The 15,951-nt window shown below is 57.4% G+C and overlaps 1 protein-coding gene across 2 annotated transcripts in view; it reads left to right on the top strand.

Annotated features, from left to right (window-relative positions):
* PLXND1 (plexin D1) overlaps positions 1-15,951 on the top strand; it is a 51,954-nt gene that overhangs the window by 12,960 nt on the left and 23,043 nt on the right. For both annotated transcript variants that reach the window (XM_028844494.2, XM_077993546.1), the window contains exons 2-9: positions 4,445-4,621; positions 7,228-7,359; positions 7,675-7,775; positions 7,865-7,994; positions 9,385-9,562; positions 9,714-9,822; positions 10,272-10,374; positions 15,311-15,415. In XM_028844494.2, coding sequence (XP_028700327.2) covers positions 4,445-4,621; positions 7,228-7,359; positions 7,675-7,775; positions 7,865-7,994; positions 9,385-9,562; positions 9,714-9,822; positions 10,272-10,374; positions 15,311-15,415 — 1,035 coding nt within the window. The remainder of the gene's footprint in view (positions 1-4,444; positions 4,622-7,227; positions 7,360-7,674; positions 7,776-7,864; positions 7,995-9,384; positions 9,563-9,713; positions 9,823-10,271; positions 10,375-15,310; positions 15,416-15,951) is intronic.

The following is a 15,951-nucleotide window of genomic DNA, read 5'->3' on the forward strand; positions in this document are numbered from 1 at the left end:
AATCACTCCACTTAGACAGAAAGCAGCTGAATACAGTCACTCACACTTTAGTCAAAATTAGGTTCCTTTCTTTTGTAAACATTCCCTCCAGAGCACAGGCTCCATGCTGGAGAATGTCATGCATGTGCTACCATGGGAAGTGTGGGAGTGGTGACCAGCACAGCGCCATCACAGGAGTTGGGGGGCTGAGCCACATCTTGAAAACCGGCCATCTGGGCATGCCTGGAGAGGGAAGAGCATGGGTCCAGACACGGGGCGCTGAAGTGCCAAGGGGAGTTCGAATGGCTCAGAGGCATGGGACAGGCGTTGGCTGCTGAGGGGACATTTACAATGGCACAAGAGCCCCAGGTGTGAGGTGTGGGCATGTTCCAGGACCTGCCGAGACTGATGTGGTGGGCACAGCGGGTGGGGCAGAGGGAGCAGCGAGACTGGAGGCCTGGGAGCTGGCAGGAGCTGGGGCACAAAGGCCTTGAATGCGAGGCTGGAGAGCTGGGGCTTGATCCCAAGGACAACCGGGAGCCGGTTTGTAGGTGGGGAGGGTCTGACCAGCTTTGTGTGAGGGAAAGATGGCCCTGTGACTTGAAGGGCGCTGCTGGGATAACCGAGCCTTCCCTGCTCTCAGGAGAACTTGAGTTTGGAAAGACTCATGCTCATTAGCCTTGAACGAGGATGGTGCTGGGGTCGGGGGGTATTTTGGGCCTGTGAGGCTAACTGCCCCTGGAGACCGGGTTCAGCTGAGGCCAGCATGCTCAGGACGTCTGGTCCCGAGTCCCGTGTTCCCCTCCCCCGGCCTGCATCCCCCTCCCCCAGCAGGGGCGGCACTTCCCGCCAGGCTGGGCTTCCGTTTTTGAGCCGGTTTGCCTTGTGATTTCCCCTGGCAGCTGGGGAATCAGCTTCCCCCTTGGAGCACGGATCCTTCGGAGCAGCCGACAGCTTACTTCTCCTTTAAAATTTTTTTAAAAAATTTTATTTTAGGATAAGGGAAAAAAAAAAAGCTGGGGGAAAGGCTTTTTAGAAAATTCCTTGGGTGCAGAATTAATGGCTTGTGAAAGTCAGGGGCGGGGCGGGTGGGGGAAGCCGGCTCCCAGCGAGCTCCCCTGCCCTGCTCCCCTCCTCCCTGCTGCCCTAGCACATAGATCACCCCGAGCTGGGCGCCTGGTCCGCCTTTTCCCAGGACCACACCCTGGCTGGATGTCAGGGTATGCCCAAAGGTGTCGTCTGGGGCCTCCCTGGTGTCCCCTTCCAGAACTTATGTTCCCTTGGTGGCAGGGGGGATTCACAATTTTAATTTTAAACAACTTATTTTTAAATGATGTAAGTAATTCATATTCGTGAAAAAAGTTACCTAGCCCCTAGGAAAAGCATCCCTTGCAGTGGTGAGGAGCCCACCTCACCTCTTCCCTGCAGCTGCAGGGTTGCTGAGGGGTGGGACCCGGCCTGGTTGGGGCAGCTGGGGAGACCGCTCAGCACCCACCTTCCAGGGCTGTCCCTAACTGGAACACACACAGGATGGAGTCGGGTAGGTCAGGGCTGGTGCTGAGAGAGAGGAGGAGCCTATGATGCAACTCTCGGGAATGGCTTCCCAGGCAGAGGGAGCGGCCAGGCCAGAGGTCCTGAGGCAGGGACTTGTGATATTTGAGGCACAGAAATGAGGCCAGTGTGGCTGGGGTGAAGGAGCAAGGGCGAGGGGGGTGTGGGTTGGAGTTAGAAGATCAGGGGACCCATGGGAGGATTTAGGATTTAGGATTTATTCTGAGTATCCTGGAAACCATGGGAGGGCTTGAACTGGGGGAGACCTGGTTTGCATTTGTAAAGGGCTCATTTGGCAGCTGTGTTAGCAGATAGGAAATGTCAGTGTGGGAGGCAAGAGTGGTCTTGGAAGATGAAGAGGGCTGGGAGGGCTGTCCAGGTGAGAGGATGGCTGCTCAAAAGCTTTAAGGTAGGCATGATTTGCCCTGAATTTTCTTCTTTTTTGATCAGCAGTTGAACATGGGTAACTTTTACTTAATAATAATAACATAAGCAGCAATCATGTCTGAAACACAGTACTATTGGCTAACACTTTCTGGGCACTTACTGTGGGCCATGTACTGTGCAAACACTTTAACCTGCTTTAACCGACCTGGGCCGGTTCACCCCTCCTTAGGCAACCTAGTGGTCTCCCACTCCCGGGAGGTCACCATATTGATGCCGAACTTAGTGCAGACACCCGATCAGCATAGCGCACTACAGCCCAGAACTCCTAGACTCAAGTGATCCTCCAGCCTCAGCCTCCAGAGTAGCTGGGGCTATAGGCACATGCCACCACGCCCGGTGTGTGCGAACACTTTATATTTTATTTTTTTATTTTTTTGAGACGGAGTCTCGCTCTATCGCCCAGGCTGGAGTGCAGTGGTGAGATCTCGGCTCACTGCAAGCTCTGCCTCCTGGGTTCACGCCATTCTCCGGCCTCAGCCTCCCGAGTAGCTGGGACTACAGGCGCCCGCCACCACGCCCGGCTAATTTTTTGTATTTTTAGTGGAGACGGGGTTTCACCGTGTTAGCCAGGATGGTCTCAATCTTCTGACCTCGTGATCTGCCCACCTCGGCCTCCCAAAGTGCTGGGATTACAGGTGTGAACCACTGCGCCCAGCCCCGCGAACACTTTAAAATGAATGATTCACCCCAGCCTCTGAGCGGAAGACGCTGTGGATGTACCCATTTTATAGTTGAGTAAACTGAGGCTCAGAGGTGAAGTGCCTTGCCTGGGTCACCTGCTGTCATCCTCCGGAAGACCATTCCCTCCTGTATGTTGGTCCGGGGCATCCCCAGCCCGTCACACCTCTGGGCTCAGGGCTTGGCCTCCAGGGACATGCTGGAAACGGCCCCAGCCTGGAAGCCCATCCGGCTGCAACTGTGTTTATTTGCCTAAGCACAGAAGGACCCACTGTCCTTTCTTTTGAAAACTAGCCGAGCCTTTGTGCAAAAACCAGGCAGGCACATCATCGATGGCTTACGCTTGCAAAAAGCACAGACAAGAAATTTAAAAAGAAAAATCTCTAAGGCTTTGCCCTAAAGATGGTTCCAACGCTGCCTTCCGGAGACCTCCCTGAGTCCTGCTCGGAGCCTCTGATGTCCAAATGCAGCTGAGGCACGGGCTCATGTCTGCAACCTGGGTCAGCCCTGGGGGCGTGACATTGCAGTTAGCCATTTTCCCCTCTGAGCCTCAGTTTCCCTGTCTATGAGATAGGGCCCCCAGGCTGCCAGGCTTCTGGGAGTCAGTGCACCCCTGGTACAGTGTCAGTTCCCAGTAAATGCGGCCTGTTATTATGTCTACTGTTGTGACTATTTATTGCTTATGCACCAGTTTTACTAAAATGGGCCCATGACATCCTGTGACTTTTCTTGTAATCAGTATGCGCTGATGGTGTCACTGTGGGATGGGGACTTCTGTCCTGGATGATACGCCGTGATGGATGCACTCAATCCCGTCCGACATATCTGTGTCTCCTTTTCACTCCTCTGCGCCACGCCTGTGCCTGCGTCTTTGCGGAGTTGCACTTACTGTCTCAGGGTCACTTCCTGGAGGCCTGTTTTCTATTTTTGTGCAAATTGCACCAGGAACCTTTGAACATACAAAGACCCAGGAGAAGGGAGGGAAGGTAGGAGCAAGTTCAGGGAACAGCCCGGACACGGGATCACCTCTCACAACTGCCCTGTGAGCTGCAGCTGATTTGCTGCTGGAGGGCGTGGGTGATGCTGGGCTGATGTGGACACAGACTGTGCATTCAGACACACCCAGCCTGTTTGTCCCCCTGTAATGTGGGCAGATGAGGGGATAGGTGCTTGGGGAGGGAAAGAAAGGCTGCAGTTTAGGGAGGCCTCCACCTGGAGTCCTGCAAGCTGCTGGGGCTTTGGGATGGTGGTGGTCCTGGGGTCAGAGCAGACATCTGGCAGGAGCAAAGCCCATGGTTGCTGTGGAGACACAGAGCCAGCCGGGGCTGTAGGAAAACAGCCGAGGCAAGAGGGACACCTCTTAGGTGCCAGCGGGTAAGCTGAGGCTGACGGTGGCCTCTGGTCATCTGGTATGGACTCCTCTGCGTTTCTCAGCTGTACCTGGCCAGGAGAGGCAGCCCCAAGGGTGTAGGGGTATAACTCTCACCCTGGCCGGCCTCCCTGGACTCTTTAAAATCAAACCTGACCTTGTTCCCTTGCCTGCTGGTTCCCACGTACGTTGAACATCATCTCCTTGGGACAGCTCTGTAACCAACACCGAGGTCAGGGCAGGCCTGGGCTTGGGGATGGGGTCCTGTTTGTGTTTGGGCCTCAACCCAGCACTGGGGATATAAAGTAGGAACAAGACTTGAAAGCTCTGATGCCAGGGCCTAAGATCTCAGCCAGCTGTGCGGGCAGGGAGCCGGAGAAGGTTTTGGAGCTGGGATCTAACGTGCCATTCCTCTTCCAGCTCCAGCCGGAGCAGCTGGACTGTGGAGCTGCTCACCTGCAGCACCCGCTATCCATCCTGCAGCCCCTGAAGGCCACGCCCGTGTTCCGTGCCCCGGGCCTCACCTCCGTGGCCGTGGCCAGCGTCAACAACTACACAGCGGTCTTCCTAGGCACGGTCAATGGGCGGCTCCTCAAGGTAGGGAGGGGGTGGGGGCGGGAGGCTCCCCTGGGGGTTGGCTGAGTGTCAGTCTGTACACAGGGCTGCTACAGGTCCAGCCTGACCCTTTGTTTTCTCCCATTCACCTAGCACTTTACAGTTTACAAAGTATTTTGCAAGTCTGTTTTTGCCACTACTGTTCATAATATAGGTGGCGTCTATACAGAGGAGGGAAACCAGGGCTCAGAGAGGGTGCTTCTGTCACAGGCTCTAAGACCGGGGCTTTGAAACCGTATGGGTCTGAGTTCAAATGTCTGGGCTCTGCCATTTGCTGGCCCTTTGACCTTGGGCAGCACATATTCTCTCTCTAGGCCTCAGTTTTCCTGTCTATTAAGGGCTGTAAGCTGTTATGGGGCTTTGGCAAGGTAAGACCACAGCCTGGTAAGCAGGAATGCTCATTCATTTCTCCTCCTGAGTCCTGCCAGCCACCCTGTCCCAGGGTGACTGGTGTCTGGAGTTAACTGTACCCTAGCCCGTGGCCCTGAGATTCCTGGAGCTGGGAGGAGATGCACAGAATCTGGTTTCCCTGCTCTGGGGCAGGACAGACATGGTGGAGCCTGGGCCAGACCCCCAGGTGCAGCCCTGGACCTGCCCCCAACCCAGCCACCTCTCCTGCTCCCTGTTGGGAGACTCAGCTAAGCGCCACCACTCTATTCATGCACCAGGCCCGGCCTAACTGCTCAGATCCGATCACCCAAGCTCCCCCAACCCACTGCCTGGGCAGATGTTGTGGGCTGGGTGGGCATGGGGAGTGGAGTCCCAGGACCCCACTGCTGCGGCTGGGGAGAGCACAGAGGTGGGGCTCGCCAATGGAGCTCGTGCTTTGGGGTCAGATACTCACATTTGGAGTCTGGCTCTGCCGCTTCCAGCTTTGTGACCTGGGGGCAATTTCTTCTTCCCTCCTAGCCTCAGTGTCCTGGCTTGGGAACATGAGCCAGGCCCCAACCCCACCCTCAACGCCCAGGAGGCTGCAGTTGTTAGGCACCCACTGTCTACCCAGAGCCTAAAGGGCATCCTCTCACTTAATTCTCACACCCCTGCAAGGGAGGCAGAGGCACGATTCCATTGCCACAGATGAAGACGTTGAGGCTCTGAGAGGGAAATGACTGCCCTCCAGACTCACGCAGTGGGAGCTGGACCACAGCCCACACCCCGCCACGGCCAGGAGCCTCTCACCCACCACCCTGCACAGTGTGGCCTCTGTCTCTAGCCAACCCTGCCCTGCTCGGGCCTTAAATCGCCACACCCAGCACAGGCCCTGGGGCACAGTAGGTGCTCAATAAATGATTGAAGGAGTAGAAATGAATTGAGTGTCCACTGGATGCCTGGACATAGGGGTGGGTACAGGCAGTGGCCTGAGCCCCTACAAGGCTCCGCCAGGAGGCCACCTGGGACAGGGGTGTCTCAGTCTGGGACAAAGCCCGTGGAAGCCTAGGGAGAAGGTAATTTTGACTTGGTACGTACAGGCTTCTGGGCCTCATGCGTGCATTGGTAGAAGGGGAACGGGAAGGAATATTTCAGAGAAGAGCACAGCGTAGGCAAAGGCCTGAAAGCTGGAATGTGTGAGCAGGGTTGAGGGGCTGGAGATAAGGCTGGGGTTGTCCGGGTTAGATCACCAGGACCTCAAGTGCCAGAACAGGTTCATCCCATAAGCAGAAAGGAGCCACGAAAGGTTTGGGAGCCCCAGGAGGAAAGCTGGGGCAGGAACTGGCCTAGGAGGTGTCCGGACCACTGGCTGCATCTCAAAATGCCTAGCCTGGGGCCTGGCAGAGCCCAGACAAGACCAGCACGCTGGGAACAGGCAGGGCCAGGCAAGAAAGAGCAGTTTGGTGGGGCTCTGACCGGCATTGTTGTCCTCAGGAGGACACGCAGAGGGTCCCTCAGAGCCAGAGAAGCTTCCAGGCCCCAAATAGTCCTGGTCTTCCTCCTCCCTGCACCTTCCACACCCCCAGCCTTAAGTCTTGGACTCTGGGGTCAGGCAGGCCTGGTATTGCATTGTAGCCTTGTGATCTCTTCACTTTGTGCCTCTTGTCAACTCCCTCGGCTGCTCCCGACCTCAGATTCCTCCTCCGTGAAGTGGGCATGGGGGGAGGAATGAGACATGCAGCCTAGCAGCTTCCCTGGGCCTGGCCCCATCAGCCTGATCTGTGTCTTATTTAATGCTCATGGCTCACCTGCCCCATTCACTCAGGAAACAGTCTCAGAGAGGGGAGGCAGCTTGTACAACTTACACGTTGTAGAGCTCCTCAGTGTCAAAGCCAGAATCCAAACCCAAGCCCCTGCCCTTAGCCATGGTGCCTAACAGCCTCCCAGAGCACGTTTTGTAAACTGCAAAGCCTGCACAGATTCACAGGGCGGGATGCTGGAGAAGAGCCTAGAGGGAGCTCCTGGCGGGGGCACAGCAAAGGCAGAAGCATCGAGGCCAGGTCCAGTGCCCTCTCCTGCACACCTGTGATTTCCCACCCCTCCTGAAGGGTCCAAGACAGGATGGGGAGGCGGAGCTCCCAGACCTGGCTCAGGTTGTCCCCTGGGTTTGGCCTCCCCTGCTATGGGCTCCAGCACTCTGATGCCCACTACCCCAACAGATCAACCTGAACGAGAGCATGCAGGTGGTGAGCAGGCGGGTGGTGACTGTGGCCTACGGGGAGCCCGTGCACCATGTCATGCAGTTTGACCCAGCAGACTCCGGTTACCTTTATCTGATGACATCCCACCAGGTGAGGCCAGAGCCCCAGCCCAACGCCATCCCAGCACCAGCTGAGCCCTCTTGCTTGCCTGGCCTTTGCACACGCTATTCCTCTGCCAGGAGCACCCTCCTCCTCCATCCCCCTTATCTGCTAACTCCACCTTGTCCTGCGCCTCCCAACACGGACCTCGCCTCTTCAGGGAAGCCTTGTCTCCCATGTTCCCCCATTAGAGTGTTGACCTTCAGTTTCCCCAGCCTTTCATGGCCCTCACCATGCTGACCGTACTGCCTCCCCAAGGGAGAGGCTGGCAGTCTCACTGAGCTGGGCTCCCACCTCTTCCCCCAGATGGCCAGGGTGAAGGTCGCCGCCTGCAACGTGCACTCCACCTGTGGGGACTGTGTGGGTGCGGCGGACGCCTACTGCGGCTGGTGTGCCCTGGAGACGCGGTGAGGCTGGAGACCAGCAACACCTGGGCCGGAGGGCTGTGGGAGTGGGAGGAGCCGACCTCGGTCCTGACCCTATGGTACTGCCCCAGGTGCACCTTGCAGCAGGACTGTGCCAATTCCAGCCAGCACCATTTCTGGACCAGCGCCAGCGAGGGCCCCAGCCGCTGTCCTGCCATGACCGTCCTGCCTGCCGAGATCGATGTGCGCCAGGAGTACCCAGTGAGTCCTGGGGGAGGCAAGACCCAACTCGGGACACAGAAGGGAGCCTCCCTTCACCCTGCACCCAGGCCCCGAGAGGTGGAGACTCCCCCCCATGGTGCCCCAAGGACCTGAAGACAAATAATGAGAACAGTGACAATGACTGGGCCTTCCTGACCAACTAGTAAGTGCCAGGCACGTGCTTTGTGCTTGACGTCCACCTCTGTTAGGCCTCACATACCATATGAAGCAGATGCTTTTAACATCCCCGTTTTACAGATGGGGAAACTGAGGCACCAAGCAGTGAAATGACTTGCTGCAGGTTGCACAGCTAGGGAGTGGTAGGCTGGAATCTAAACTCAAGAGGCAGGTTCCAGAGACCCAGGAGGGAGGGTACCAGTTGGAGGCTAGGAGGACAATGAGTCCCACCCACCTTTTTCCAGAACAGGGGATGAGGGGAGGGACCACCAGGTGCCAGACTGAAATTTCTCCTTCTCAGAAACAGATAAACCTGCAGTGCAGGGGGCTGGGTCTACCCCCGGCTTGTGCCAGGAGGGCTCTGGCAGGCAGCCTTGGCGGTGGGGGATTCTGGGCCCTGGCAAGGGGTGGGAGCTGAGGTTCAGACAGGTCTGGGGCTCGTGCATCCGGCTCTCAGTGACTTCTCTGAGGATGGGGGTCCTCTTCTTTCACCCTGGGGGGCTCTGACAGCCTGACTCTGGCCTGTAGCTGCTTGGCATCTGGGCCTCCTCTGCCCTGGCCCACCATTATCACACATCACAGAGTCCTTCCCTCATTCATTCAGTCATTTCATTCATTGAACAAATATTATGGAACACCTACTATGTGCCAAGCACAGCTCTAGACTCTGGGGACATATCAGTGATCAAGACAGACCCCTAGCCCCAGGCTTGTGAGGGAGGAGAATAGGCAAGATAAAACCTGAAGGTGATGCTAAGTACCGTGGAGAAAACAAAAGCGCATGGGGGTGGGAAGCAAGTTGTGGGTGCAGATATCTCAGGCCAGGTCAGGTAAAATATGCAGGAGGGGAGCCAGGGTGAGCGTCTGGAAAGAGTGTCTGGGTGGAGGGAACTGCCAGTGCAAAGGCCCTGAGGTAGAAACAAGATCAGCTGTTTTGGAGAGTATTAGGAGATGGGGTCAGAGGTCACGGGGGCCAGATCATGCAGAGCCTTCTTGACCACTGTAAGATGATGTTTCATTTTGCAGCTGGTGAAACTGAGGCTCAGAGGGTCACATGTAGGGCATAGTCCTCTAGCCCTGAGTCCTGGCCACCACTACCCCCTCCCCCAGGGGACATTCAGGCAGGGCCAGATCTTGGGTTGGTGCACAGCCCTGGGGCAGGCTGTGAGGGGCGTAGCCTGGGCCCCCAGAGCTGAGGGTTCCTTGCCCCCAGGGCATGATCCTGCAGATCTCGGGCAGCCTGCCCAGCCTCAGTGGCATGGAGATGGCCTGTGACTATGGGAAAAACATCCACACTGTGGCTCGGGTCCCAGGCCCTGCCTTTGGTCACCAGATCGCCTACTGCAACCTCCTGCCGAGGGACCGGTTTCCACCCTTCCCCCCCAACCAGGGTAAGCACGCTCTGCTGTTGGCACAGCCCCGGAGGGGCAGAACGGTGGACTCTCAGGCATGGGGATGGCAGGGGGCCAGAGGTCACAGCTTATGATGTTGGTGGCAATCCCCTGCCCCCATGTCCTCTCCCTGGCTCCCCATCCATTCCAGACCACGTGACCGTCGAGATGTCTGTGAGGGTCAATGGGCGGAACATCGTCAAGGCCAATTTCACCATCTACGACTGCAGCCGCACTGCACAAGTGTACCCCCACACAGCGTGAGTGGCATGGGGGCTTGCCTCCAGGTGGTGGAGGGAAGAACGCATCCCTAGGAAGGGTCTTTGCTCTCAGGGGGCCCGGGGAAGGAAAATCATAGCATCATAGAGTAGACAGGCCCCTCAGTTGTTCATTCACCAGCACATTTATTCATTCTGCAATAAATGCATACTGCCTGATGCCTGGCCTCTGTGGACAGCCAGGTGGGACAGGGCAAAGTGCTTTGATTATACTCAGTTTAGTCTCCTAAAGGCCCCATCTCTTTTGACTCTGCTTTGTATACCTCTTGTACAGGCAGCTCACTACCTTAAAGACCCTGTCTTTCCCGCAGCTTCGATGATGAGAAAGACCTTTCCCTGTGCTGGGATCTGCCTTCTGGGTTCCAGTTCTTGGGACAGGGATGAGGTGAGGGGTGGGGAACCAGGAGTTGAGGGGCCTCCTTGTCTTCCAGCTGTACCAGCTGCCTGTCGGCACAGTGGCCCTGTTTCTGGTGCAGCCAGCAGCACTCCTGTGTCTCCAACCAGTCTCGGTGCGAGGCCTCACCAAACCCCACGGTAAGCCAGGTTAGGGGGCCCGTCCGCCTCTGCCATTTCGTTAACTTTTTTTAAAAAACTTCACATGTTGAGAGTGTTTCCATGCCCTTGCATATTGCTCCGTAGGTTTGGTTTTAACACCTATGTGGGGCTCATCACGTACCACGGTGCATTTAACCCGCCTATAGCTGGACATACTGATTACTTCCTCTTTTTGCATTTTGATATAGCCAGGGCACTATGCATATCCTTGATGATTCCCTGAAGACCACTTCTTAGAAATGACCTGTTGGAGTGATAGTGTGGCCATAGTTTTACATCTTGAACTCAACTGCCTTCCAGAAAGTCTGAGCCAGTTTACACCCCCACCTGCAGTAGGAAGACCATTTCAACAACCCTAGGTGTTCAGGGCATTTGTCCTCAAGGCCTGTGGAGGTGATTCATTTAAGGTCACCCACCCAGGCAGTACCAGACTTGGGCCTTAATCCAAGTCCCTCTGCCCCTGGAGCCCATATTCTCCCCTCTTGTGAAAATCAGGAACTGGGTGGAAAGGGCCCTGCCTGGGTTTCTGCACCAGCAGTGGCGTCCCAAGGGTGGGTGGTGCTGCAGCTGTCCCTGGACAGGGAGGATGGGTTGGCCTCAGAAACCGCACGCTCCCAGGTCCTCTTGCTCATGTCAGTCCCTAGGACCCTTCAGTCTGACTCTGTGCTCGTCGGGGGCCATGCCTGCCCTGGCACTGCATGGTGGCTGGGTTTAATCAATTAAATGGGGCGGGAGCAAGAGGAAGAAATGTAAAAATGGATCAATCTAGGCTTTTTAGTGTAAAGATAAAGTAAAAATGGACATGCCACATACCTCGCCCCTGGTTGGTTTCTGAGATGTGTTCACTTTCCAGGTGGCCTGTCACCTTTGCCCAGGAAGCCTCTAAGGCCACTACAGTCCATATCAGGATGGCCAAATGGGATGCCTGGGACCTTGGGTGGGGTGATGAGGCCTAGCCAGTTGGGATGTGCCAGGGTCCTGAGATCCCAGCTCGTCCCCTCTCAGACCTGGCCCATATCAGGGCTGTGGGTGGCTGGGGTAGAGCACCAGGGCTCCTGTAGCTCATCTCTCCAGGAAAAGGCTGGTCCTGCCCATTTTCCAGATGGCACAACTGAGATAGCCAACATGGCACCTGGTGCCCTGGCTCCCTGCAGAAGGTCACTGGGGCCCCACCCTGGGCACACATCCTGGGGAAGCAGCCCCAGCACCCAGAGCCTCTGCAGCCCCAGCCTCTGCACTGGGCTCAGAGAATCTTCTCAGGAATCCCTGAAGCCCTGTCTACCCTGGCAGGTGCTAAGGAGGGGGCTCCGTGGCCTCAGCCTGGAATCCCCTGCTCACTCACAGCACACAGCACCTCCCGCCTGAGCCCCATAACTGCTTTGAAGAGCCTGGCAGGGGCTGTGCTTAATTCAAAGAGGAGCATGGCTGGGGGGGCTTCCAGCACTGGAGGAGGGCCCAGTGGAGTCTGTGCAGCTAAACCATGCGGGAGCCCTGAGCGGCTCCTGGACCCCCAAATTCCACAGTTGAGGCCCCACTAGGACTCCTGCTCTTGTTTGGGGACCCCATCTCAATCACGTCTCTTCCTTCCAGCCCCCAGCCCAGGGCTGTGTACACAGCAGGGCTCGGTGATGGCAGTGTGGGATCACGCTGGGCAGCAGCCTGCTCCTTGTGCTCTAACTTAAGGGGTGTGAGGAGGACCCAGCCTCGTCGCAGTTCATTCAGCATTTATTGAGTGCCTGCTGTATGCCTTAGTCAGTACGGGGCCCTGGGAAAGAACCGAGTTGGACTAGCCCTGCCATCACGAGCCAAGAGCCTCAGGTGTGAGCTGTGGCCGTGTGATCCTAGGGAAGCTACTGAATCTCTCTGTGCCTCTGTTTCCCCATTTATAAAATGGGCCTGCCTGAAGGATTTGGTGGGGATCTGGAATTATGCCCGTAAGGCACCAGCTCTATACTTGGCACATAGTAGATGCCCACTACAGAGCCACCATGCACCTTGGGAACTGACGCCCACTCTGTGCGGATGGCCAGAGAGCACTTCTCTTGAGAGGGGACCTTTGTGCTGGGTCTTGAGAGAGGCACAGGAGCTCACCCCCTGGGAGGGAGTTCCATGGCAGCGTCCCGTCAGATGGCTATCCCCCAGGTCTGCAGTTCTTCAGGCCAGGAGCTGGGGTGGAGGCATGGAGGAAGCCGGTCTGAGAATTACAGTAACTAGCAGAAGAGGCTGCCCCGGGCCTGCAGGAGGCTCTGAACTGATGCTTAATTTGGCATTTAATGAAGTGCCAGTTGGTCATAGTGGCGCTGTGGTCTTTGTGTGGACAGCGGGCAGCAGGGTCTGCACACCACCTCGGGAGCTGGGAGAAGTGTCCCTGGGAAGGGAGGTGCTAGGGCCTGAGCCTCCTGTCACGTTTCCATTGTCCCTCATGGTCCCCACATGAAAGACATGGGAAGTAGAGGATGCTGGAAGGAGGGCTCCAGCTTTGGGGGAGGCAGGGAGGAAGGTGGATGTGTGCCCCATTTGCAGGTGCCTGAGGGGTGAGGTAGCTTCCCTGGGGGTGGCTTCCCAAGGACCACTCATAGGGGTGGGTGGTCACTAGGGGCCAGTGGAGAGAATGGGGTGGTAGGAACATGGGGCAATTGTGGGGCCCCTGGGGGTACGAAGAGGTAGGGAGGGACCAGGCCAGGTGGATTCAGGGTCCCTGGGTAGTTGAGTGCCCTGATGGTTTGAGACACCAGTTCTCCCCGCTGGAGTTTAGGAGAGGCTTTGCGAGAGCTGTGAGGACTCCTTCAGCCTCGGTTCTCTAGAATGGGGGTGAGCATCCACCTGGCCACAGGTTACAAGCGGCTAAGGGGAGTGGGGTGACCCTCAGGGGTGGTCCCACATCATTCACTGTGGGGACCCTCTTGTGAGAGCACCTCCTGCCCTGTCACGCCTCAGCCCCATATCAGCACCTACCCACTGGTGGGCTGGGGCCAGGAGGACAGAGGCTGGGCCCTAGCCAGCTGCAAAGCAGACCTGGCAGTGGCTCCGAGGCCTGAGTGGAAACATGTGGGTTCCATGCCCTGGGATTCTGTGGAGTTTACACACAGCACAGGGCAGCCTGTGGTCTGCAGGGGGCCTGGGGCTGGCTCCGTCTGGGGGCTTTGCCTAGAGAGGGCCCCTCCTTGGTAGGAACACGGAGGCCCGGAGAAGGTCAATGGCTTGTCTGTTCTGGCATAGGGAGCCAGCAGCACCCGGGCCTGGCTATGCTGCTTCTCTAGCCAAGGCCCCTGAGGTTTGCACCAGGCCCTGTCCCTAAGGGAACTCCCCACTCTGGTCTTGTGGTCAGCAAATGGTCTGGACGACTGGAGCGTTCCTGTGTTGCCCGTTCCACTGTAGGCAAACTGCTTTGCTTCTGTGTGCCTCAGTTTCCTATTCTGTAAAATGGGTGTAATGATAATGTCTACCTCCTAGGGTTGTTGGCAGTGGAATTTGGTGAATTTTAGAGTGCGAAGTGCTCAGAACGGTGCCGGCAGAGGGAGGGCCGGATGGGCTGACGGCTGCTGCTATTAGCGTTTTGTCATCACCAGTTCTTGTTGTTGGCATTTGCATCCCCTCGAGGTTCGCTTTTGGGCTGGGGTCCCTGAGGGGAATCAGTCCCTGTCCTGCCCTCATCTGATGTAGAATAAAGAAACCTCTCATATTTTGTGCCAAGGCCTTTGGCCTGGCTGGGTGACCTCATGCCACGTGGCCCGTGGGCACTTTTGCTTTCTGGCCTGATTCTAACCCAGATCCTTCCACAGCCAGCCTTGGGAAGGAGGGCAGAGTAGGAAGTCCCTGGGCTGAAGGGTGGTTGGAGGCCCCTTGGCATGGGTGTGGCTGCTCCAGGGTCCCCAGTCCTGCGCTGCTCATGGTCCCAGCAGGTCAGATTCGGGAGCAGGAGGAGGCAGGAATGGCTCACTGGGGCCACCAAAGCTGGAGGACACAGGGCAGTTGGGGAATCCATACCTTCCAGCTCAGAGCAGTCACTAAGGTGGACGTGGCGGGAACAGCCCTGCCCCTGGTCTCTGCCCCTCCAGAGTCAGGCCCCTGGGCTTCAGGGGCCAGCCCTGTCCTCCGCCCTCAGGCAGCTCACTGCTCTTGGAGGCTCAGAATCTCCCCTCCCTCCCTCCCTTCCATCCTTCATTCCTCCTTCCTTCTTTCTTTCCCTCCCTCCTCTCCACTTCCTTCCTTCCCTGAAGCAGCTGCTCTGCCAGGCCTCAGTAACTCCACCGCCAAACAAGGGCCAACCATGTGCTGTCCCCCCATGAGCCCGGGGCCCTTCCTGGGGCTGGCACCTTCACCCAGAGGCTGTGACTTGTACCCGGGCTGTGGGGAGGGGTGTTCCCTGCGGACCGGTGGTACCTGGCCCTCTGAAATGTCCTCTTGGTGTTTGGAGCCCTCCCTGTGCCTTTCCTATGGGCTCTTTGGAAGCCCAGGGTTTCTCTTTTCTGAATCGCTTCACATGAGTCAGTCAGGAAGCTGGAGTTTCAGCCCTGGGGGCATCTCAGGGAGTGGGTGCAGCTTCCCTGTTCTACTATTGGGAAAGATGAGGCCCAGAGACAGGAAGGAGCTGGGCCTGGAGCTCAGCCTCCCAGCCTCCTCTGAGGCCAGGGAGCACTCATGGAGGAAACTGGCCCCACCACTGGGCGAGTTATCCCATCTGCCTGTGCCCACCTTCCTCATCTTTAAACAGGGCCGATGCGACCTGCCCATAGGATGGAAGGCGGTGGTGGTTGGGAGGCACGGGGCCAGGGTGGTGGCCGTTAGGACTGAATGACTAGTGTTTTCTCCCCAGGAAGGCAGGACCGCACTGGGCAGGCTGGGGTGCATTGAGTCCTCCTGCCTCTTCTCTGAAATGCCCCCGTGTCACCCTCTCCTCCTGTTTCCTCTGCAGAGCCCTCAGGATTGCCCCCGGACCCTGCTCTCACCCCTGGCGCCCGTGCCCACGGGTGGCTCCCAGAACATCCTGGTGCCTCTGGCCAACACTGCCTTTTTCCAGGTAAGTAGAGGTCAGGCCAGCGCCAGGTGGGGCCAGGAGGAGGCCAGGGAGCACGCAGGCCACTAACTGCCCCCATGTCCCGGTGTGACCCCTGCTCTGGGCCCACTGCAGTGCTTTGGCACCTGTGTGGGCTTTGCTTTTCTTTCTCTGAGTTTCCACATTCTGCGTGAGGAAGCCTCACTCTGACTGCATGGGGCTGCAGGAAGAGGAAGTGGTGAGGGCCAGCCAAGGGGGAAAGCCGGGGGCCAGCAGCTGCCAAGGGAAAGGCAGTGCCCCCAGGCTCTCCTGCCCCGTGCTGTAGCCAGAGGGTGGACACTGCCCGTGTTGTGCCCTATCCTGTCCTCCCTTAGCCTGAGCTGTGACGCTGGACACACCCACCCACCACTGAGCCCACTGCCCCGTGGGTGGCTTCCATGTCTTCCCTGCAGAATAACTAGAGAACCCCTCGGTCACCCCGTTCCCCATTGTCCAGATGGGGAAGATGAGACCCAGGAAGGAAAAGTAGATGACGCCAGATCACACAGCACAGAGCTGGA

Source organism: Macaca mulatta, chromosome 2 (assembly GCF_049350105.2).
Source record: "Macaca mulatta isolate MMU2019108-1 chromosome 2, T2T-MMU8v2.0, whole genome shotgun sequence".
In the NCBI taxonomy this organism is placed as follows: Eukaryota; Metazoa; Chordata; class Mammalia; order Primates; family Cercopithecidae; genus Macaca; species Macaca mulatta.